General features: G+C 43.9%; 1 protein-coding gene across 1 annotated transcript; it reads right to left on the bottom strand.

Moving 5' to 3' along the window:
• Nucleotides 1-17,954: 17,954 nt before the first annotated feature.
• On the bottom strand, nt 17,955-19,344 carry LOC311328936 (lysine--tRNA ligase-like; the record flags this gene model as incomplete). Its single annotated transcript, XM_084462830.1, has 1 exon — nt 17,955-19,344. A coding segment is annotated over one exon (1,390 nt), but the record flags the coding sequence as incomplete, so codon positions are not given.
• Between the last annotated feature and the right edge of the window lie 705 nt (nt 19,345-20,049).

The raw sequence follows: 20,049 nt of genomic DNA on the forward strand, positions 1-20,049 counted from the left end.
CACTGAACACATCAAGGTGACCAGCCATAGCTGAAACCAGCCTGCGACTAATCGCCAACCCTAAGCCGGACCCCCCAATCTGAAACCCAAGATGTACTTGACGGAAAGGTTCAAATACTTTTTCCAAGTCCTCTGGTGCTATACCAACCCCAGTATCACGGACCTCGAAAACAATATCTTTACGCTCAACAGAGACTCTACACTCAACCCAGCCTTTGACCGTATATTTGACTCCATTGCTCAGTAAATTCAATAACACCTGACGAACTTTAATTTCATCCAGCATAACAATTTCCGGAATGGGGCCAATTGGCAACAGACGCAATTCAAGCCCCTTGCTGGTAGCCCTTTCCATCAGAATGTTACGAACGCCTCGTAACAGTTCCATCAACCTTACTGCAGAAGGATGTAATTCAATTTGACTGGACTCAATTTTTGTTAAATCTAAAATATCGTTAATCAGTGAAAGCAAGTGCTGCCCACTGGCCTCTATAGTATTCAAACTCTTCCTTTGAGCAGAAGACAGAGACAGACTCCTCAGAAGTAGCTGAGCATTCCCAAGTACACCATTCAAAGGTGTTCTCAGTTCATGGCTCATATTGGAAAGGAAAAGACCTTTGGCCAAGTTGGCCCGCTCAGCCTCTTCCTTTGCAGTCATTAATTCCCGCTCAATTCGTTTTCGTCCGGTAATGTCACGAACCACCATGGAAATCAACAAGCCATCATCCGTTTTCAATGGATTACTAGTTATTTCTACCGGAAAAACCAGCCCTTTCCGGTCAATCCCTTTAGACTCAAAACCAACAAAGCATAGCTGCCCCCAGCTTGCCTTCTCAAGATCTCCCAAAAGCGGATGACCACCTCTGCTTTCCAGCGGCGTAAGTAAACTCAACGGCATATTAACAAGGTCTTCCCGGTGGAACCCAAACAGATCTTCTGCGCGGCTATTTACCATACCGATAATGCCTTCCGGGGTGGCAATGATTGTAGCATCCGGCGCACTATCTAGGAGCAGCTTAAACTTCTTGGTATCACTTACCCGATCTGTAATGTCGTTAGCCAAACCTTCTATCAGATACTGTTTGCCTGGCAAGTCCCCCATGTCGCTCCAGAATATCTCCAGCCTGCGAATACTGCCATTAAGATGCCTGATATCAAGCTCAAATGTATCTCCCCACCGCCCGTATTTGGCTTCCCGAAACTGATCTCTAAAACGAAACTTGCTATCCTGAGTGGCTAGGTAGCCAATAAGAGGTCTGAAAAATTCACTCTGTGAGTAACCTAATATTGCTTCAATTGAAGGGCTGACATGGGTAACACAGCCATCTTTGTTCAATGTGAAATAAAAGTAGTTTCCTCTCAGACGCTCAAGTAAATGACCAATATTGCTGGTTCTTGCTCTATGTAGGGCTTTCTCCCGGTCCGCCAGCTTGTTTACCAGTTGCTGAAAACTCTCCGTTAAACCACCAACTTCATCTCTGCTGATACAGGTAATATCTGGCTTTACTTGACGGTAGGTAAAATCATCCATTGCACGTTTCAGGCGGATAATCGGCCTAGTAATTCTGACGGAAACCAAGCTGGCACAGGTAAATATGAGTGTTAATGAAAGTATCATCAGCAGTGCATTGATTTGCACCTGATTAATGACAGGAGCCAATACGATTTCTCTGGGGGCGTAGCTAATCATCCACCATGAAGCTGATTTGATCGGAGCTGCTATCAACCAGTATTCATTTTGTCTAACCGGTACCAACTTATGACGAAAAGCTGGCTCTCCTTTTTCAAGGAGCTCTTCCAGATCATTCCATAATACAGGGGATCCATAGTAGCACTGACTCTCATGAATACTCTTTAACTGATAACACTTCGGTGTTTCACTGTCCGTCTGGAGGTATTCGCCTGCACCATTCACAATAGAAAAGCTGGCATTACCGGTCGTGTTTTCAACCAATTGACGCCGAAGATCAGCAAGATTGATATCCATCCAGAAATAACCATAGAGGGTATTGTCCGATAGAACAGGAACGATATAGCTGACTGTCCATCCTTTCTCGGCAGAGCCCCGTGGTGAGGTCCAGAACCCTTCTTTCTGCTGCGCTTGATTTGCCCACCAGAACTGAGCAAAAAACAACCTAGTATAAATGGTTTCATACAGCTGTGGCCGGCCTTTCTCCATGTAGGCATGAAACACATCCCAGTGCCGAAAGATGCCTCCCAGTTTGACATAGGTAAAGCTTCGAACCAGATGATGCCTATCCACTAGGTCACAAAGAAAATCTCTTATCTTGGAGTGATCGGTCACAGGCATTCTGCTTAGCATACCAGCCATCAAAGATGTCATTACCATTAACTGCTGGGTATGACTATCTATTTTACTGGCATTATGCCAAACCTGCTCAATCAACCCTTTAACAACCGCATCCGGAGACTGCTTGAGAGAAAAATAAAGGTGGATGCCAAAAATCAGGTTGTAAAGCAGCGTGACAGGTACAACAGTAAAGAAAATGATTTTTTTTCTAATGGAAAATTGCACTGGATTCACTGCACACGGCCACAACGAACGCTAAGGATAGACCAGCATTACAGCAATGAACCGAGATAGTCTCTTCCAACATGAAATGAGCCTGTGACTTCTGATCTTTCGCACATAATTACTGGATGCAAATCATAATGGTGTGGTTCTTTTGATACGACACTGCAGCCGCTAAAACATCATGGTTTTCGATATCTCAGGTAACGCAAAAGAGACAGCTTTATGGTGATATAACATCGTCAAACCAATAACTACATAACATCGTCTATTGTAAACGCATCCTACGCCAATACCCTCGATTATTCATTCTTCTCACCAGCTCGTGATCATTTGAACGCTATCATTCAGCACCTTGAATCCACTATCCAACAAGAGAATGGCACCATAGAAAGCTATATCCGGGTTGAAGGCAACGAAGTGTTGCGCCTTCTCCTCCAAGTGTATCTAGATACGCAGGTCAATGATGAGCCACAACAATTGTCGGTAACGAGTAGCGACGGTGAGCAGAGCAATCACATCAGCAAAAATACCTCTCGACAACTGACCAACTTGTTTGGTTCTGTCGTAGTCAGGCGTCGCAGTTACATCCAGCGGAAGCAATCAAGCTAATTCCCTCGGGATGCTCAGTTAAACCTCAATACTAACAAGTACTCTGATGGCTTGAGGACAAAAATTGTCAGTGATGTTATGGATCTCTCTTATGATTGAACGATTAAACGACATCGTGAAAGTTGCCAACGTATGTTGGGAAACGACAGACTATGCAACTGGTAGCGAATACGGCTCAAGACTTTTTGGCTGTTTACGAACAGCTCAAGGTTGTGATTGAGCAAACAGAAGACCTGCATATTCTCAGTGTTGCCGGTAAGGACCTAGTTATGCACCAAGAATGGTTGAAGGAAACAACTAGGAAGAACGCGCAACAGAGTTAGCATAAGCTGCAAACTAGGCTCCGTCCGGGAGAGAAGCAAGATCGCAAACGAATAAGCACAGGTAGCAACCGTTTATACGGTAAAACCCAATCCTCGAACGGCAGAATCGGTCATGGATATGTATTGGAAGAGCGACAACGTTGTTAAATTCCGTTCTCCAGCTAAGAATAAGTAGTTTTTCCCAGTGTAGAAAGAGAGACGTAAACCATAATAGAAGAAGCGTTCGAGGAAGCGCTCTGGTTAGATCCGGAGCAGAAACAGCATAGATCATTGTTATTGATGGACAGCCTCATCAGCGGAAACTGATTACCGCGATTATGAAAAAGAAGGGAGTTAAGGCAACCACCATCATGGACTTTATCCATATACTTGAATATCTGTGTAAATCCAGTCACTGCATACACAACAAGGGGATGAGGCTATTGCAAGCTGGGTGGCAGAACGGTACCTGAAGATACTAGGGGAGAGTCTGACAAGGAGGCCAAGGGAATCAGGTAAAGTGCGAACAAGAGAGGTCTGACAAAACTTGAGGCCATTGATAAGTGTGCAGACTATCTTCAAAAAAACCATCCCATGCTCTGCTACGACAAGGCGCTGGATGCTGGCTATCCGATTTCCAGTGGAGTCATTGAGGGAGCTTGCTACCATTTGATCAATGACCGTATGGATCTAACCGTGGCAAAGTGGAGTTTGCAAGGGGCAGAGGCTGTGTTGAAACTACGCTCACTATATTCAAGTGGAGATTGGTAGGCGTATTGGAACTTCCATAATGGCTGCTCTCGCCTTCGTAATCATGGAGAACTAATGACTAATGCATGTGGCGTAGTAGCAAGAGAACCACACCCAAATCATAATGAACACACAGCTCATCAAAACGCTAAAACAAGTATAGGAACTACTTTAAACAACAACAAATATCGAGCCATGCTGGAAATCAGAAGATGAGTGTTCTCAATGGATTGAGACCGCCATCAGACATTGCCGATACTTCAATCTGGGCAAGCCGGAGAAAGTGATAATCAGGCAATATTTAACCATGTTTCAGGCTATTTCAGAGCACAAATTACCAGCTTGATCAAGGAGACCTTGACCAAGGCTGCCTGAAGTGTAAACAGCGGACGTTCAATGGATTGAAATCGCGATATACCAAAGCGGATATTTGGCTTCTGGCGGAAACGGATCGGTTCCATAATGGGCTGAACTGACCAGCGGTAAGGAGTATCTGCGAACTGGATTTGGTGCGGCTCTGTTGATACGACAATGCAACTGCTAAAACATCATGTTTTTCGATATACTAAGTAACGAAAAAGAGACGATTTTATGATTATATAACGTCGTCAACCCAATAACTACACAACACCGTCTATTGTGAACTAATCCTACGCCAACCCCCTCGATTATGAATTCTTCTCTCCAGCTCATGATCATTTGGACACTATTATTCAGCACCTTGAACCTACTATCCAACAAGAGCATGTGCCATAAAGCAGATGACTATATCCGGACTGTAGGCAACGAAGCGTTGCGCCCTCTCCTCCAAGGGTATCTGAATAAACAGGTCAATGATAAGCCAAGCAATCTCCGGTAACTGGTAGCACCGTGGAGCAGAGAAATCACGTTAGAAAAAATGCCTCCCGGCAACTGGCCAGCTTGTTTGGTTTTGTCGTAATCAGGCGTCACAGTTACAGCCAACGTAAGCAATCAATCGTGTTTCCGCTGGATGCTCAGTTAAACCTAAATACTGACAAGTACTCTGATGACATGATGGTAAAAATTGTCAGCGATGTGATTGACCGCTCTTATGATCGAACCATTAAACAACATCATGAGAGTTGCCAAAGTATGGTTGAAACGACAGACTATCCAACTGGTAGCGGATACGGCTCAAGACTTTTAGGCTTTTACAAACAGCGCATAGTTGGGATTGAGCAAACAGAAGACCTGCAGATCATCAGTTTTGACGGTAAGGGCTGTGATACGCTAGGGAGTAGGGAGAATTGATGGAAGCAACCAGAAAGAACTAGCAAAAGAGTAAGCAGAAACTGCAAACTAGGCTCAGTCCTAGAGAGAAGAACGATCGCAAACGAATGGCACAGGTAGTCACCGTTTATACGGTAAAACCAAATCCTCCAACAGCATAATCGGTCATGTATGTGGGTCGGAAGAGCGACAACGTTGTTAAATTCAATTCTCCAGCCAAGAATAATAGAGTGTGGGCCAGTGTAGGAAGAGAGGAGGAAGCCGTGATAGAAGAAGCTTGCGAGGAAGCGCTCAGGCTAAATCCGGAGCAAAAACGTCAGTTGGTCATTGTTATTGATGGGCACCCGCATCAGCGGGAACTGATTACCGGGATTAACGTGAGTTCGACGCTTCAATTTTGTCTCCATCTCTTTGATTTTAAGGGCTTAAGGCATAGTGATGTTTTTTGAAAAGTGCCCAATGCTCCTTCGGAGCCTCTGCCAGCCAATTAAAGTACTCAAATCACTCTTTTCCTGTAACATGAATATGTACCAAAAGGCTAAAGTCGTATCGCAAGGGATTATCTAGTCTAACTCACGTTGAATTATGAAAAAGAAGGGAGTTAAGGCAACCATCATCATGGACTTTATCCATGTACTTGAATATATGTGGAAAGCCGGTCACTGCTTACACGACAAGGGGGATGAGACTATTGAAAGCTGGGGGGCATAACAGTCACTGAAGATACTCTGGGGAGAGTCTGACTAGGTGGACGATGGAATCCGGCAAAATGCGCGCACGAGAAGTCTGACAAAACTGGAGGCCATGGATAGGTGTACAGACTATCTTCAAAAAAATCATCTCAAACTCTGCTACGACAAGGCGCTGGATGCTGCCTATCCGATTGACAGTGGAGTCATTGATGGAACTTGCCGCCATTTGATCAATGACCCTATGGATCTATCTGGAGCAAAGTGGAGTTTGCAAGGGGCAGAGGCTGTGTTGAAGCTACGCTCACTGGATTCAAGTGAAGATTGACAGGAGTATTGGCACTTCCATAAGGAATGCTCTCGCCTTCGTAATCATTGAGAACTCATGAATGTAACGTCGTAGCAAGGAAACCACTCTCAACTGGATTATCAACGTGAAGATCATCGTTATGAGCAACTGGCCAACATCTCAGTTTCACATCTCTACAACTTACGCCAGTCAAAGACATATCAAACAGTTAGGCAGCATAAAAACGTCACTCGTTCTCTAAAGCGCACCATCAGAACTCGACGGAAACCACAGCCTGATGGCAACCACGTTTCATCAGGATTGATACTGTTCATCTGGGTGATAAGGTCAAAGGCTTGTAACATATCAATGCAGTAGATTAGGTAACCAAATTCCAGATGTCTGTTCTGTAGAACAAATCAATTAAGCTTTTCTAATACCGGTACTTGAAGAGTTACTGCCGGCTTGTCCCTTCAAATCACAGGGTTGCCACTCAGGCAATTGGTCTGAGTACATAAACTATCGTGTAGCTGATTTACTGAACAGTCTTCACATAAAGTTCACAAAATCCAGATCACGCAAGACAAATGACAATGCACGGTTGAATCAAAAAATGGTGCAATGATCAGGAAGATGTTGGGCTATGCCCATATACCGCAAAATCATACCGAGTAAAGTTAACGAACGTTAGTTCAACGCTTAAATTTTGGCTACACATCCCTTGGATTTTAAAGGCTTTAGGCATAGGGATGTTTTTTTTTGCACAGTGCCAAATGGGGCCCTAGAAGCCTTTGCCAGCCAATAAAGTACCAAAATCATTCTTTCCTGTAACATAACCATGTACAAAAAGTCTGAAGCCTATGTAGCGCTAGGGATTATCCCGTATAACTCACGTGAACTAGTTTAATAAAAACTATCTGACACCTTACATCCACTTTCACAGGCCTTGTTTTTTCCCTGAAAGAATTTCTTGATCTGTCTTTCACCACCACTATCAGGAATATACCGACCCGTAAAAAACACCTGAAATTTGGATGATCGGCTATTACCTTTCCTTCAAGCCAACCACATGTAGCTCTTGATTATCGATCGTTAACTCATTAATTCCCTGAAAACAGAACAATACCAACCTAGAGGTGTGGTTCTGGCATGTCTTTTTCTTCTGATTTGGAAAGAATAGGCTTTGTCTTTTCAAACCATATCTTATTCTCTTCTGTACAACAGCATAGACCATCAGACAGAGTGTCATTACCATAAGCAGCGCTTCAATGCGTTCTATGGCGGCTCTTTTGGTACGACAATGCAGCCGCTAAAACATCATGGTTTTCTATATATCAGGTAACAAAAAAGAGACGGTTTTCTAGTGATATAACGTCGTCAAACCAATAACTCCATAACACCGTCTCTTGTGAACGCATCCTGCGCCAATACCATCGATTATTCATTCTTCTCACTAGCTCATGATCATTTGGATGCTATCATTCAGCACCTTGAATCCACTCTCCAACAAGAGCATGACACCATAGAGAACTATATACAGACTGAAGGCAACGAAGTATTGCGCCTTCTCCTTCAAGGATATCTGGATAAGCAGGCCAATGATGAGCCGCAGCAATCGTCGGTAACCGGCAGCGACGGTGAGCAGAGAAATCACGTCAGAAAAAATACCTCCAGACAACTAACCTGCTTGTTTGGTTGTGTCGTAGTCAGGAGTTACAGTTACAACCATCGGAAGCAATTCAGCGTGTTCCCGCTGTATGCCCAGTTAAACCTCAATACTGACAAGTACTCTGATGGCATGAGGAAAAAAATTGTCAACGATATGATGGATCGCTCTTATGATCAAACGATTAAACAACATCGTGAGAGTTGCCACGGTATGGTTGAAAACGACAGGCTATGCAACTGGTAGCGGATACGGCTCAAAATTTTGAGGTTTTTACAAACAGAGCAAGGTTGAGATTGAGCAAACAAAAGACCTGCAGATCCGCAGTTTTTACGGTAAGGGCTGTATGATGGCTAGGAAGAATTTAGGAAAGCAACCAAGAAGAACGCTCAAAAGAGTCAGCAGAAGCTGCAAACCATGATCAGTCCCTGAGAGAAGAAAGATCGCAAACTAATGGCACAGGCAGCCACCGTACATATTATACGGTAAAACCAAATACTCGAACGGCAGAATCGTTCATGTATATGGATCTGAAGAGCGACAACGTTGTTCAATCCCACCCTACCACTAAAAATAAGAGAGTGTGGGTCAGTGCAGAAAGAGAGAAGGAAGCCGTGATAGAAGAAGCATTCGAGGAAGCGCTCAGGCGATATCTAGCAAATAAACGACAGATGGTCATTGTTATTGATGAGCCACTCATCAGAGGAACCTGATTACTGGGATTATGAAAAAGAAGGGAGTTAAGGCAACCATCGTCATGGACTTTACCCATCTATTTGGATATCTGTGGAAAGCCAGTCACTGCTTACATAACAATGGGTATGAGGCTATTGTAAGCTGGGTGGCAAAACTGCCCATGAAGATACTCAGGGGAGAGTCTGACAAGGTGGCATTGGGAATCAGACAAAGTGCTAACAAAGAGGGATGACAGAACTGAAAGCCATTGATAGAGTGCAGACTATCTTTAAAAAAATGTCCCTGCCTCTGCTATGACAAGACGCTGTATGCTTAGCTATCCGATTGCCAGTGGAGTAATTGAGATAGCTTGCCGGCATTTGATCAATGACCTTATGGATCTAGCCGGTGCAAAATAAAGTTTGTAATGGGCAGAGGCTGTGTTGAAGCTACGTCACTGGATTCAAGTGGATATTAGCAGGCGTATTGGAACTTCCATTAGGAATGCTATCGACTTCCTAATCATGAAGAATTAATAAATTGGGCGTCGTAGCAAAGGAACCACACCCAATGCGTTCAGGCTTTTTTAGGTAAAGTTACTGCACTAGAAAATCCTAGCTCTTCAGAAAGAGAAATCCTCTTTCCACATGTCACTGCTACTTATAGGTAGACAACAATTCACCTGCATTAAGATCGTCCTGATTCAGGTCATTCGTGCCCATAATAAAGCAACGACATCTAAGGAGCTTGTTTAACTAACTCCTTTGCCTCCTTGATATTCAGTAGAACCAGCAAGATAAACAACTGTTTTTGCTGATCGATAGACTGAATGGTTTCGGCGACATACAGTGCCACATCAGCTACCAAATAACGATTATTCAAGGCTCTTTGAAGCAGTACAAATGTTTTTTGATGATCTCATCAAAGCAAGTTTTGTAGTTTATATTGCCGCTGCATTGAGCCATGATTAGAGTAATACCAGCCTGATTCTCTGTCATTAACTGCAAGACCACCTGATTCAAGTCAGTACGGTGATCACGGCTATAGCCTTGGCAGATATGGATGCAGGTCACGTAATCTATGGTTTCATCGCTGTTGTAATCACCATCTACATCCAAGCTGGGACCTTCCAGATTCAATGCCATGCTGGCCAGTTTCAGATGATTGACGACCTTGATACAAGGTATAGATAAAACTCACTGACGACAGAGTCATACAAGTCATCAAGAGCCAGTCCAAGAATCTTATCGTTTAAAGGTTCTTGTTGAATGCCTTCTCCAACCAGCCGATCAACAGGCTTGTTTTCGAAAACATCTGGAAACATATGCAACGTTTGACCGGTACAATCAAGCCCATTAAGAATCATTACTGCAACTTCCTATCCGATAGTGACATTCCGTGCATCAGAGTTATTGGTTATGCGTGCATCAATATGTTATTCAGCTATCTTTAGCCCCTAGGCATGTTGCAACAATCAAGCTAAGGTGGTTTAGGCTCTTCATCTGGTACTGGAATGGCTGTATCATGATTTTCCTGAATGCCTTTTACCGTTTAGACAGTGGGATTCAGGAAAATATCAATTGGGTTGGTAAAAGCAGTTGATGCAAAAGGCAAAGAAAAAGAAACATCATGAAAATATGATGTCGCCTTATGGAAAGCTGAAATTCCTGCCAGATTAGCGACAATATTTGAAGTAAGGAACTTTGGCGCATGCATTTGAGTCGAAGACTGGACGTGATCAATGAGCGATAACGCGGCAACTGAACCACTCAAGTCCACCAGAAATCGCTATTTAAACCATTTTTGAACGAAATGCCTGAAATCACTGTCGTTCGCTATTTTTAGGTGCATATTAGGATTGAGAAATACTGAGATACGCGATATCCGACTTTTCTTACTTTCCAAAAAAGTCAAAATCCCCTGATTTTCAATGACTTCAGCAGATACGATCATATGACCAAACTATGAAAAACTGAGAATAACGCCAGATTTACACGTCGATAGCCGGCAGACCAAGCATATTCTGTTGTGCTCACGTACACTATTTGCGCTGTGCCAATTTGAAAATCAGGGATTTTAAACTTTCAGGTACTATAAAAAAGTCGAACATCTCGGGGAGATTATAAATTGACAGAAAATTCAGTTCTACAGAATATTCCGACACTTAAAAGCAAAGCCAGCCAAGGGGGCACTAAAGCTATCAAGATCAAAGGATAAACCAACTAGCCAATTAGCTGCATTTCCTGTAGTCAACAATGCAGGCATTCTTTGCGCAATCAGACGTAACTGGGGCATGCTTGGCATTGTCAAAACCGCGCAGGAGTCAAAAGAAAGCGAACTATCCACTGCATATCGCTCCCAGAGACCAGCCATAAGTATCATCGAATGATCCATTGCCCCCATTTGCCATAACTGCCGGCGATTCTCCGAAGGCATATGCCATTGATAGTAGCTGTCCGCCAGAATTAGGCATCTTCTTTTGGTCCAAGCACTCTTAAACATTCTCATTTCAGACGCGGTCTCGACACGGGCATTAATCTGAACACGGGAGAAATCCTGCAACCATGATGGTGCAAGCCCCCATTTTGCCTGAACCAATTCTGGAGCCCCATGATCATTATTACGAACCAGCCAGACATACTGACCAGGCGCCACCTGCTGAACTGGCTTTTCAAATAAAGTATCTTTCAACCCAAGAAAACTGAGATCCACTGTTGATAGATTGAACGAGTAGCGACTGCACATTACTCTTCATCTCCAGGCACTGGCTCCGCATTCAAACACTCATCAGTGAGCTGTTTTGCAAGCCCAGTATCTTCTTCATCTACGTATAACCACAATAACCCAATAGCAAGCAACTCACAAACGTACCAATCAGGTTAATACCGGCCAGATGGCAGAATATATGCCGACCCATCAGTAGACCACTCAGCCACTGGCCTTCAACGATATTCTCATGGCTATATACTTTGAGCATTTCAGATACAGAGCTCCCAGCTGACTGACCAATTCTATGGCTTTTTCCAACTTAGTTTCATTAAGCATTTTCACTAAATGTGATTTTTGTGCCTCAGCAGATGCAGTCATTTTTTATAGTTTATGCAAGCAAAGCTACGCCCACTTACAAGCGTAAGCGGCTATCAAGTTTCGATCTGTCCCTTCACCATTTAAATAAGCTCTACCCAATTAATGTGGGTGCGGTTCCCTTGCTACGACGCCACATTCATTAGTCCTCCATGATTACGAAGGCATGAGCACACCTTATGGCAGTGCCAATACGCCTGCCAATCTCCACTTGAATCCAGTGACGTAACTTCAGCACAGCCTCTGCCACTTGCAAACTATACTTTGCCTTGGTTAGGTCCATACGGTGATTAATCAAATGGTGGCAATCCCTCAATGACTACACTGGTAATCGGATAGCAAACATACAACGCCTTGTCATAGCATAGCAGGGACGGTTTTTGGAAGATAGTCTGCACACTCATCAAGGCCCACGTTTTGTTAGACCTCTCTTGCTCGCACTTTACCGGATTCCCCGAGCTACCTTGTCAGACTCTCCCCTGAGTATCTTCATGGTCCGTTCTGCCACCCAGCTTTCAATAGCCTCATCAACCTTGTCGTGTAAGCAGTGACCGGCTTTTCACAGATATTCAAGTACATGTACAAAGTACATGATGATGGTTGACTTAACTCCATTCTTTTTCATAATCACGGTAATCAGTTTCCGCTGATGATCGTGCCCATCAATAACAATGACCCCTGACGTTTCTGCTCAAGATCTCGCCTGAGCGCTTCCTCGAATGCTTCTTCTATCACGGCTTCCTTCTCTCTTTCTGCACTGACCCACACTCTCTTATTTTTAGTGGTAGGGTGGGATTGAACAACGTTGTCGCTCTTCAGATCCATATACATGAACGATTCTGCCGTTCGAGGATTGGGTTTTACCGTATAAACTGTGCCTCCCTGTGCCATTCGTTTGCGATCTTTCTTCTCTCTAAGACTGAACCTAGTTTGCAGCTTCTGCTAACTCTTTTGCGCGTTCTTCCGTGTTGCTTCCCTCAACCCTTCTGGGCGCATCATCAAGCCATTACCGTCAAACCTGAGGATTGCAGGCCTTCTGTTTGCTCAATCAACCTTGCGATGTTTATAAAAAGCCTCAAAGTCTTAAGCCGTATCCGCTACCATTTGCATAGTCTATCGTTTTACGATCATACCGTGGCAACTCTCACGATGTCGTTTAATCGTTCGATTATAAGGGCGATCCACCACACCCCTGATAATTTTTCCCTCATGCCACCATAGTACTGGTCAGTATTGAGGTTCAACTGAGCATTCAGCGAAAACACGCTGGGTTGCTTCCTCTGGCTGTGACTGCAACGCCTGACTACGACAGAACCACACAAGCTGGTCAGTTGGCGGGAGGTATTCCCCCTGTGTAGTTTCTCTGCTCACCATTGCAACCAGTTACCTACGATTACTGCGGCTCATCATGAGCCGGCTTATCCAGATACCCTTGAAGGAGAAGGCGCAACACTTCGTTGCCTTCAGTCTGGATATAACTATCCATGGTGCCATGCTCTTGTTGCAGAGTGGACTCAAGGTGCTGAATGATAGCGCCAAATGATCACAGGCTGGAGAGAAGAATGAATAATTGAGGGTATTGGCACAGGATGCGTTCACAAGAGACGGTGTTATGTAATTATTGGTTTGACGACATTATATCACCATAAAACCGTTTCTTTTTCGTTACCTGATACATCTAAAACCATGATGTTTTTAGCGGCTGCATCGTCGTATCAAAAGAACCGCACCAAAATCCAAAGGCTGTAGTCAAAGTTGAAGCATCAAACTAATGTTAAATAAGCTTTCCCAGTCAACGCCCTCTTATAGGCCAGCCAATTGAGATGTACCAAAAAGCTTAACCATATACTGGCAACTGCCAATCGATAGACTTAATACCGTTACGGGACAGATAATCATTAGCCTTTGAAAAAGGCTTGCTCCCAAAAAAGCCACGATACGCAGAAAGTGGTGAAGGATGAACAGACTTCAACACGATATGTTTCCGTGTATCAATAAAGCGGCATTTTTCTTGGGCATAGCTGCCCCAGAGAATAAAGACAATATGTTCTCTCTTATCATTCAGTATGGCTACAATCTGGTCGGTAAACTCTTCCCACCCTCTCCCCTGATGAGAAGCTGCCTGTTTATGCTCCACAGTCAACACACTGTTAAGCAGTAGTACTCCCTCTCTGGCCCAATGCTCAAGGAAACCATGTGGGGCCGATGGAATCCCCAGATCCGTTTCCAGTTCTTTATACATGTTAACCAGAGAGGGAGGAATCACTATATATGGTCGGACAGAAAAACTTAGCCCATCAGCCTGCCCAACTCCATGATAGGGATCCTGCCCAAGAATCACTACTTTAACCTGCTCAAATGGCGTCAGATCCATTGCTCGAAAGTACTCTCTGCCTTTAGGGTAAATCATCTTACCACGGGATTTTTCAGCCTGTAGAAAGCTTAGCAGGCACTGCATGTACTCTTTATTAAATTCCCCATGAAGCAGGGCTTCCCAAGAAGGCTCCAATCTTATTTCTGGCATTACCTGATTTATAACCTTTTTTTAAAACAACGTTGACAAATAACTTACCCACAATAGCAAAAGAGCCAACTACACTCTCCCTATTTGGTGCACTCTAGCATAAGTAATTCTCTCCTAGTAATAACTATGCCAGCAAAGCCATCTTTAGGGATTGCTCTTAAAACAATGTTTGTTTCTATAAAAACACGTTTCATAGCCACCACTTTTGTAATCCTGATATTGACAAACCAGTTAGTCATTGCAGATCTGGAACGCAGAATGTCTATTAAGATTGACGCTAACACAGTTCAATTTGCAATTGCTGACGTCGATTACGACACAGATAAAATATACCGGCACTTTGATTACGGATTTCTGAAAGCAAGTTTTTATGACGATCTAGCAGCCAGTGACAACCAATTCTATAGTAACTGCATGTTTAAAAAAGCTCAGGATGTATTCCAAAAGCTTCGTACCAGACAAGAACATTTCATGGCTGTAAAAGTCAGAGCAATTGCCACAGAAACCTTTCAAAATGCCCACAATGCAGAAGAGTTAGTACAAAGGGTACGACGACAAACTGGTATTGACATAAAAATCCTGTCACCTGAAGAAGAAGATAGAATGAATTTTTTCTCAGCTATGACAGTCACCAATGATTTTGAAACGCCTGTTGTATGGGATATAGGGAAAGAAAGCTTTCACCTAATTATGGCAGATCCTGAAGCAGGCCCACTTACCCACAAAGGAGAGTTTGGTTCAGTTAATTTTATGGGGTACCTGAAAGAAGTTGTCCAAAAAAAACAAACAACAGCCTCTATCAACTTACATCCAATATCCACCCAAGAGATTAATGCTGGCATTGATTTTGCCCGTTACCTAGCACGTAAAACACCACGTCTTATAAGAAAAGAACTGAAAAAAGACAAAGTAAAGGTTACTGCAATCGGCTCTGTATTTCAGGACAGCGTGGCAACCAAAATATCCGGAAACAAAAATATGATAGATAAGTCACTGCTGCAGCAGTTCATTAAAAAACAAGAAAACAACAATTATCTGACTGATCAAAGTCTCACTAGTAAAGAAGAGGATATAAATATTGCTAACGCTATACTGATTTTTGGGTTTATGGAGGAGTTAGGAATAGAAACTCTATACATATCAGACCACAGCAGCACACTTGGCATGCTTGAATTCCCTCTCTTCTGGCATTAATGCCATTCCCTTACCAATGAGCATTCTTTGTAGCTTAGTCGTCTCATTAAAGACGATCCCGCAAATTTCATAAGTAATACTTACCTGATTACCAGCTGACCTAAGCCTAATTCTCGTCTAAACTTACGACACTGTCCTTCCTCTAAGTAGAAAATGCATCATGGCCAAGAACAAAATTTAGTTTCAGAAAGCCTTGGGCCTTGTGAAGTTCTTCCAGCAATATGGAGGAACAACAATGCCGTGGCCAGTTTTTCCAATGCCGGTGGACGAATGGATTTAAATCTACTTTGTGTTGTTAGCGGTAGTATTGCACCCTAAAAACCTGTGAGCTCTACCAGTGCAATCGCCGCCGTCACCAGACATCGTTGACCAGTGGCACCATTCTGGAAGCTAGCAAACTGCCATTTGCCACTTGGTCTCTAGGCATGTTTTTAATGACTCAGACCAAGAATGGCATATCGGCCCTATAGCTCCCAAGACAGCGGTGAATCTCTTATAATGCTGCTTGACGCGTGAAGCACAAACTTATGCAGGTAATGAAAGAACGTAATGACAGCAGTCCTCTGCAGGGACATATCCAGATGGATGATTCCTACTGGAGTGGTGAAAACATAGAGGCAAACGTGGAAGAAGTTCTGAAAACAACCACTCATTTGTTGCCACCGTGCAAACCAACAAGGACAACTACCAGCCGTATATGCGTTTCAGCATGGTCACCAGTTCCCGGAAAAATGAGCTTGAACTCTGAGCGCAAAAGCATCTCGGTGATCATACCTGCGGTGCCGTCACTGACGGCCTCGGTGCATTCACAGGAATAGCCGACGCCGTACAGCGGTGGCGCAGGTGATGGTAACTAATAGATGGCTAATGAGTTGTTTACGTAGGTCCACGCCATGATAAAAACGTTAAAAATTCTCTGAAAGGCAGTTACCTAAATTCTACCCCGAAGCATCTGACAAGATCCCTTGCTGAATACTGTTATCGACTCAACCGGCACTTTGATTTGAAAGCGCTGGTATCAAGGTTTAGTTACATGGCTGCGCGAACTTGCCCATGGCAGCAAGGTTCCTTAAACTGACTGATGAACAGTGGTAATAAGGAATACTTTTGACCGGTGCAACTTTCGCCTTGTATCAATGATAAATGCCAAGCATTAACTCAATCTGACGCTTAAGCATTGTTCTTAGCTTCACGATATTCTCACCTTCAAACCCAGAAACCAGCCCTTGGTATTCAACCTGAAGAATGACACTACCAAATAGCTCAGCATCAATAGCTGCATGGTTAGAGCCGATTTTCGAAAAGAAAGTTTCGAGACTATCGAGGAAAAATTTTTGATGGCTGAAGGCAATAGGTCGAAGGTTTTCATTACGCAAACACTCCTGCTGGAAAGCTCGTTCGGCAATAAGATAATCGCAATGCTCTCTCAGCTGAACCAGAACATATTCAATAGCTAGATCAGCAATACGTTCTGCAAAAATTTGTCTACTACCAGAATCTGAAGGCTCCAACTCACTCATGGTCATTTTCAGCATACTGTCGGAATCCTCCCAATATGCTTTAAACTTCTGAGCACCCATTTCAACAAAAAGCGTGAAAGTATCAGTTATCAGATCGGTAATATCTTTGAAATAATAGGTAGTTGCAGAGAGAGGGACATTAGCTTCTTTAGCAACAGCACGATGACGTACGCCACGAACACCATCCCTAACAACAATTCTTAATGCCGCCTCAAGAATCGTACGACGACGCTGCTCACTATTTGCACGACTGGTTTTACGCCCTTGGTATTTCAACTCCATACCATTGGCGTGCTTGCTAGAACCATTCATGCCTTCTGATGGGAAATCCATTGTTGAAACCATATTAAGATTGCCTTACTGTTGCCTGATTGTTTTATAGCGTTCGCCCAGTACCATCGCTTGAACAAGCATCTTAGTACAGAAATCAACCACCCGTCTAAAATCTGCCCTCTACAAAAAACTGCCATCACGGTAATTTTACTACTCCCTATATTGGACAGAACGGCTATGGCCTTAGCTCCACCAACAAAGCGAATCAACTCAAAGCAGGGGCTCTCCATGCCACCCCTTATATACTCGATGAGCAGGCTAATTTCTGCTCATTTCTTGACCCTGTAAGCACGATCCCAAAAAGTTACTGAGTTAGGTGGTGTGCCAGCTAACGTTAAAACAAAGCGATATCTAGTGTATCTCCTATGCAAGCGAAAACCTCATCACAGTATCAAAGACTTAGCCTATACACCGTACCGAACCGCGACTCTTGGCATCAATTTTCACTGAGGTCGCATATGCGGGAACAGCAGCACATCCCTGATCGAAGGCGCATCTGTGAACAACATTACCAGTCGATCAATACCAATACCCTCTCCTGCTGTTGGAGGTAGCCCGTATTCCAGTGCATTGATATAATCCGCATCAAAATGCATTGCCTCATCGTCCCCATCGTCCTTCTCAGCTACCTGTTGTCTGAAGCGCTCAGCCTGATCTTCAGAGTCATTCAACTCAGAGAAGCCATTAGCGATTTCGCGTCCCCCCACAAAGAACTCAAAGCGCTCAGTAACAAAGGGGTTGTCATCATTTTTACGGGCCAAAGGCGATACTTCAGTTGGATAATCAGTTATGAAAGTTGGACTCAGTAAATGATGCTCAACGGTCTCATCAAAGATTTCCATCTGAACCTTACCAAGCCCCCAGATCGGCTTCACATCAATACCAAACTTCTTAGCAACATGAGTAGCAGACTCTAGGTTATTAATAACCGAAGCATCAAGATTCTGGTTGAAATGCAGGATAGACTCAAACACTGACATCCGTGCAAACGCCTCGCTCAAATCTATCATCTGCCCTTGGTACTCGAACTCCATTTTACCCAGAACATCCTGAGCTAGCTGTTTAAGCATGACTTCAGTATGATCCATCATATCGGTGTAATCCGCATAAGCCTGATAGAATTCAATCATTGTGAATTCTGGGTTATGCTTTGTAGACAGCCCTTCATTCCGGAAGTTCCGGTTAATCTCAAATACCCTCTCAAAACCACCTACGACAACACGCTTCAAATAAAGTTCCGGGGCAATACGCAGGTACATATCGATATTCAGCGCATTGTGATGGGTCACAAACGGTTTGGCTGTAGCACCGCCTGGAATAACCTGCAGCATTGGGGTTTCTACTTCCATAAAATCATGGCTTAAGAAGTAGCTGCGAATACCTTGAATAATTTTGGAACGAATACGGAATGTTTCCCGAGACTCCTCGCTGGTAATCAAATCAACGTAGCGCTGACGATAACGCTGTTCGGTGTTGGCCAGACCTTTATGCTTTTCCGGTAAAGGGCGTAGTGATTTGGTCAGCAGCTGTACCGCCCCCATATCCACGTAAAGGTCACCTTTACCAGAGCGCTGAATGGTACCATCAACGCCGATAATATCACCCAGATCCAAGGTCTTGATCGCTTCCAGCGTTTCTTTCGGTAGCTGCTTACGATTTACGTAGAGCTGGATACGACCGGTCATATCCTGCAACTCCATGAAAGATCCACGGTTCAGCATGATACGACCAGCTACTTTAACGTAGTGCCCTAGGGTTTCCAAGTTTGCCTTATCGTGGTCCTTAAACTGCTCTTGCAGTTCTCCGGCTAGGGAGTCACGGCGGAATTTATTAGGAAAAGCCACACCCTTTTCCAGAATCGCGGCTAGCTTTCCCCGGCGCATGGCTATCAGCCGATTCTCTTCTTTGGCCTTTGTGGCCATTGCTTCCAATAACTGTTCTTCAGACATAAGACGATCTTCCCGTACCAGATGCCAGTGGCTATCCGGGGTGATTCGATTACAGCCCTTTTTTCAGGCTTGCTTCAATGAACTTGTTAAGGTCACCATCCAGTACAGACTGGGTATTTCTGGTTTCAACCCCTGTGCGCAAGTCCTTAATACGAGAGTCATCCAGTACATAAGAACGAATCTGGCTACCCCAGCCGATATCCGACTTGGAATCTTCCATCACCTGTGACTCTGCCGTTCTCTTCTGCATTTCCATCTCATACAGCTTGGCCTTTAACTGCTGCATGGCCTTGTCTTTATTCTGGTGCTGAGAGCGCTGATTCTGACACTGCACAACAATACCACTGGGAGCGTGTGTAATACGAACAGCAGAATCCGTGGTGTTAACATGCTGCCCACCAGCACCACTGGAGCGATAGGTGTCAATGCGAAGATCTGACTGTTTGATTTCTATATCAACATTGTCATCAATCTCAGGAAAAACAAAGACTGATGCAAAAGAGGTGTGACGCCGGTTACCAGAGTCAAATGGTGATTTACGAACTAACCTATGCACCCCGATCTCGGTTCTCAGCCAACCATACGCATAAGCCCCGATAAATTGAACCATTGCAGATTTGATGCCAGCCACCTCACCGGAGGAGACTTCAATAATTTCAGTTTTGAAACCATTGGCCT

Source organism: Borostomias antarcticus (assembly GCF_949987555.1).
Source record: "Borostomias antarcticus genome assembly, contig: scaffold_194, whole genome shotgun sequence".
Taxonomy (NCBI): domain Eukaryota; kingdom Metazoa; phylum Chordata; class Actinopteri; order Stomiiformes; family Stomiidae; genus Borostomias; species Borostomias antarcticus.